General features: G+C 52.8%; 1 protein-coding gene across 1 annotated transcript in view; it reads left to right on the top strand.

Annotated features, from left to right (window-relative positions):
• The window catches only part of SAE1 (SUMO1 activating enzyme subunit 1), a gene marked incomplete at its 3' end in the record, with an annotated part of 6,922 nt that extends 1,998 nt beyond the window's left edge, over window positions 1-4,924 (top strand). Inside the window, exons 2-8 of the mRNA XM_009885677.1 lie at window positions 837-888; window positions 969-1,080; window positions 1,884-2,057; window positions 2,812-2,954; window positions 3,185-3,284; window positions 4,400-4,505; window positions 4,780-4,924. Of these exons, the coding sequence (XP_009883979.1) occupies window positions 837-888; window positions 969-1,080; window positions 1,884-2,057; window positions 2,812-2,954; window positions 3,185-3,284; window positions 4,400-4,505; window positions 4,780-4,924 (832 nt within the window). The remainder of the gene's footprint in view (window positions 1-836; window positions 889-968; window positions 1,081-1,883; window positions 2,058-2,811; window positions 2,955-3,184; window positions 3,285-4,399; window positions 4,506-4,779) is intronic.
• Window positions 4,925-5,257: the final 333 nt, after the last annotated feature.

The following is a 5,257-nucleotide window of genomic DNA, read 5'->3' as shown; positions in this document are numbered from 1 at the left end:
TATAGGTGCTCGGGGGGGCCGGTGGGGCCCTTCTGCCAGTTCCTGGGTCTTTCTCTGCTAGAAACCCTCTTCCTCAACTCCTACTTTCTCTAGAAACACTTAATTTTTCCACTCTCAAGTTATTTTTGGTGGTCCTTTCCTGCCGCCCCTCCAGATTTCTGCTCCTTTCCAATTTCTCAGGTGTTCCCCGGGGAAGCGGTGATGGGGGTTTTGTTCCGGAGAAGGTGGAACAACCCCAAGATGTGAAGGTGAACGTAATGATATTGCTGAACGCCGATAAAAACGATCGTGGAAATAGGCGGGAAAAAAAAAGCAGGAGTCTCTTTAACAGCCGGGATTATCGCTTGGTGCTGAGTAAATTTGATTTTATTGGAAAACCCGTACAGACTAATCAATAACAGAGTTCCAATATGGGAGAAAAAAACCCCAAACATATAAATGTTAAAAAATGAGGAAAGCACATCGGTCGGTTATTCCGAAAATGTCAAACTCGCGTGCCCCATTTTTGGGCTGGAATGAATATACACACAAAAAAATATGAATTTCCTTTTAATTGTAATATATCCACATCCAATGCAGCTCCTTCAGCCCTTGGCGGGGGGGGGTGGGGGTGGGTGGTTATTAGGAACCCCAAAACGTACGTTAACAAACCTTCAACCTCTCCCACCCCATTCGCTGGGAAGCGGCGTGGGACTTTAGGTGTTATTCCCTCTTCCAAAGACACAAACGCTCTTTTTGGGGGTTAGTTTTCCTGCGGATTTTCCCCAAATTCCCCATTCCTGACAGCCTTCGTGTTTCTTCGCTTCCAAATTCCTGTTAAACCTCTTTTTAATCAGGCGGTGATGCCGAGGAGCGCGGTTTTTCTATCCAGCCGGATTTATCCGCCGGGTATTCCTTCCCGGCGCCCATTCCCCTTCATCCCAATCCCTTGGGAGCCGTTAACGCTGATCCGAGGATTTCTGCCGCAGGTTACGAGCTTCCCGGGTGCTGCTGGTGGGGATGAAGGGTCTCGGAGCCGAAGTGGCGAAGAATCTCATCTTGGCGGGAGTCAAAGGTTTGACCATGTTGGACCATCAGCAGGTGAGACGGCGCTTCCGGCTTTGAGCAACAAAACCTCTGCGGTACGGATTCGCTTGCTGCTTTTTGGGATAAATACGCTCGGAAGGGGTGGAATTACTCCGTTTTTGGGTCACGTTGGGTTTGCGTTGCCGGTCGTTTGCGTGGCGGTTAATCCAGGCTGCACTTTTCCACCCTCTTTCGAGCCGGGAGCTGAACTGCTCTGAGAAGACACCTTATTTTTGGGGACACGAGTCTTAGGCGTTAGCATCTCTCCGCCCCATCCCTCTGTCTCCGTTGGGATGACCCCTTCCTGCGTTTATCGGGGTCCGCCAGGCACGTGCAGAGCAGCCGTGGAGCTCAAAGCTCCTGCTGCGAGTCTCGTAGAACCCGGAACCCTTAAAAAAAACCTCTGCGCTGAGTTTGAATTCCCGATCCGGAGCTTTGTGCCCTGCGACAACCCTGTTCCTCAGGCAGCCGCGGCCTTTAGGTCACGGCACGGCGTCTCCTCGGGCGCAAGAGGGAGCTGCAAGCTTGGGAGCGGGGCGAAGCGAGCTACGAAACTGCGGTGGATTGAAGAATAGCACAAAATAACCAGAGATTTTTTTTTTATTATTAATTATTTGTTGTTTTTTTTCCCCTTCTGGTTATCTCGCGATGAGTTTTCCTGCGGCAAGGATGGCACCGCTCAGCTTTTCCCTTCCCGCTTGCGCAGCGTCTGCTGTAATTCTCCCCCGTGGGGGGGGGATACGACAGACTTTCCCACCTGCCTGACTCCCTGGAAGGGCTAATCTCTCTATTTTGGGGGATTTTTTGCCCCATTTCAGGTTTCCCAAGAGGACACGCGAGCTCAGTTCCTCATCCCCGGGGGTTCCTTGGGTCGCAACAGAGCCGAAGCTTCGCTGGAGCGGGCACAGAACCTCAATCCCATGGTGGACGTAAAAGCCGACCCCGCAAATGTGGAGAGCAAACCCGAAGAGTTCTTCACCCAATTCGACGCGGTACGTGCGGAGAAAGGTCGGAGGAGAAGGGGCGTGCTGACTTAGTAATTAAATCTCCTCGCTAATTGCTCTTTTAGTGTGATTGCGGTCGTGCCCAGAGCGTTTTTGCGCCGCGGTTACCGGTTTTGCTGCCTGACTGCCGAACGGGCGTCCGGTCTCCTGCGGACGTCGCGTTGGGCAGCCTGGTTTTTAATTTTTTGAGGGGGTTGCGATGGGGCTGGGAGGTGGAGGAACCACTTCTCCATTCAGCCGGATGGGGAAAAATCTGAAACGGCTCCGAAAACAAGAGGAGGAGGAGGAGGAGGAGGAGAAAGAGCACATCCAGGTCTTGGAGCTCCCGCAGATCTCCTGCAGGAGCTGTTGAGGGGGGAACGTAAAGCGTTGATTAGAATTATAATAACGGGGTCCTGCCCTGCTCCGCTCTCAGGCCCTGATTTTCCAAAATATCCATATTTAGCTTCATCCCCCCTAAAAAAAATACTCCCACCAAAATTCACTGGAACCGGGATGCCATATCCCCTTAACCGGGATGCCATATCCCCTTAACCTCCTAATTATCCCCGGCGCAGAGCCTGTTGGAATGAACCCTGCGCAAACGGGAAGGGAAAAATCGATAATTAGCCCGAGCGCCGTGTCGAAAAATCTACCTGGAACCTTCCCTGCTGCCCCAGGGAGGCCGGGAAGATTTTACCCTCCCCAAAAAAACCCCTGCGAAGAAGGAAAAAAACCAAAACGTTGACATTTTTGCCGGCAGGTCTGTCTAACCGGCTGTTCCCGCGACGTTATGGTGAAGATCGACCAGATTTGTCACAAGAACAGCGTCAAGTTCTTCACCGGTGACGTTTTCGGCTATCACGGCTATATGTTCGCCGACCTCGGGGAACACGAATTCGTGGAGTGAGTCGGGGTTGGAGGGGAAGAAGCGGGTGGACGAAGGGAAAATCAGCGCCGTGAGATGGCAAACGGCGTTTCGGCTGCTTTTGCCTGTTTTCGGGAGGGAGGAGATTTAAAATCTTTTAAGAATCATTAAAAAAAAAAAAAAAAAGCCACAATACTGAGCGGCGCAAACGGGGACGGCGGTTCCTCAAAGCAAACTCTATTTTTTTATTTTTTTATTCCTTCCGTAGAGAAAAAACCAAAATCGCCAAAGTCAATCCCGGCGTAGAAGATGGACCGGACACCAAAAAAGCCAAACTGGATTCGGCAGAGACCACTATGGTGAAAAAGGTGAGTTCGGGGCCGGGGGGGGAAACCCCAACATCCCCCTGAGAATTCCCAAAACAACATCTTTTGGGGATTTTGGTGGAGGAAGAGCCGAACCGGGAGGGTTATGGGGGTGGGAATTTTCCGCTTGATCCTTCACGAGATACTCACAGTGCTTCGTTTAAGCCGGATTGTCTTTTAGCGGAGTAGTCCTGGGTGGTTGTGTTTTTTGGGGGGGGGGGGGGATACACCCTCTCCCTAAAACTCCATCTGCTCTCACCTCGCCGTTGGGTTTTTTCTTTCATACTGGTTTTATACTGGTTTTAATGGGAGAAAGGGAGTTGAAACAGCTTTTTTGTGTGGCAGCCGGGCCGTAAAACCGCATTGTTGGTGCTGTCAACTGAGAGCTGAACTCCTTTTAAGCCAAACCGTGTCTTTTTGAGGAGGGGGAATAAGGGGGGGAGCAAATTCTGCTCCCAAAACAAAAGCCTTTTCCCGTTGAAACGCCTCCGGCCCGGGCATTGTTTGGCTTTCCCAGCTGGAAATTTTAACGGAGGAGTGGAAATCCCCTCGGACTTTATCCGGCTATGAGGAGAACGCGAGCTGAGCCAGCAGATTAACGCCCTTTTGTGTCCCCTTTCCCCCTCCTCCTCGTCGCTGAGAGGGTGCAGTTTCCCTTCGGATGCTCGGGGAATATTCCCCGGCTGCCGACGGAACCAGCTGTCGCCCCATTCCGATGGCGACGGGTTCGGATACCGGCAAATTCCTCCGAATCCGTTGCCCAGATGCCAAAGCCAGCGCACCGAGCGAGCGAAGGGCCCGGACCTCTTTTCCTTCTACCTCGGGGCGAGTTTTGCTCTCCCTCCTTTTAACGCCTCCAAAAGTTCAGAGCCGATTTTTTTTTTTTTCCCCAAATTCCGGAATTTTACACTTCAATAAACCCTCATCCCATCCTCTTTTTTAACGCTGAGCTATTAACCTGCTCTTAATGTCTTAATTAAAGCATGGTCTTGAGATATATCCCTATCGGAAGCTTTGGCGGAGTTGTGCCGGGGTGGGGGGAATTGATGCTTTGCTGGGAAAAGGGAGGGATGCACCGCCTGGAATGTTGTCACCCCCAAATTCCTCTCCCCTGGCAGCGGGTGGGATTTTGCCAACTGAAGGAAGCTCTGGATGTCGACTGGAGCGGGGAGAAGGCAAAGGCGGCGTTGAAACGCACCGCTCCGGATTATTTCCTCCTCCAAGGTAAAAATTCCCTGCCGGCACGGGGGAAATTGGGTTTATGGTGGCTCATCGCCGAATCCCGAGGGAATTCGGGGAGCGCCGGCAGGATGAAGGCTTAACCGCAGTGTTCCTAAAAGACACACACGGAGATGCCGATCCCCAAATGCCAGCGGGATGGAGGTTTAACCGTGACGTTCCTAAAAGACGGATGCGGAGCTGCCGCTTTGCCGGCGGAGCCGTGTGGCAAAGCTCCTCCCGGCGTTTTTGGTGACTTTTCTCTCTCCCCTTTTCCCAGTGCTGTTGAAATTCCGTACGGATAACGGTCGGGATCCTTCCCCCCAAAACTACGCCGCAGATTCCCAGTTGCTGCTCCAGATCCGCCGCGACGTTTTGGAAGCGCTGGGAGTCGGCGCCGATTTGTTACCGGATGAATTCGTCAGGTACGCTTTCTGAAAGCGCCAATTCCGTGTTCCTTTCCCGTTGGATCACCGAGTGCCGGAGAACCTCCCGCCGCCGGTGAATCTCAACCGGGATGTCCTGCCCCGTTTGTCCTCGACTTTTCCTCTGGGTCACCTTCACCGGGGATTAACGGATCGGTGGAGGACGGTCACCGCCGTCCTCAAGGTCTTTGGTGCCGTGAGCTTGACGCCGGATCAGATTCCGGCTCGCTCCGGCACCGAAATCCCCGATGATCCCTCCCAGCATGGTGCGGAACCCCCTTCCCATCTCCTCGTGGTGATGCCGAACCCCTGGAGAAAGGGGGTGACAGCGAG

Source organism: Charadrius vociferus, unplaced genomic scaffold (genome assembly GCF_000708025.1).
Source record: "Charadrius vociferus isolate BGI_N301 unplaced genomic scaffold, ASM70802v2 scaffold1745, whole genome shotgun sequence".
In the NCBI taxonomy this organism is placed as follows: domain Eukaryota; kingdom Metazoa; phylum Chordata; class Aves; order Charadriiformes; family Charadriidae; genus Charadrius; species Charadrius vociferus.
The sequence above is the reverse complement of the archived record's forward strand: the minus strand, read 5'-3'. Positions and strand labels throughout refer to the sequence as shown.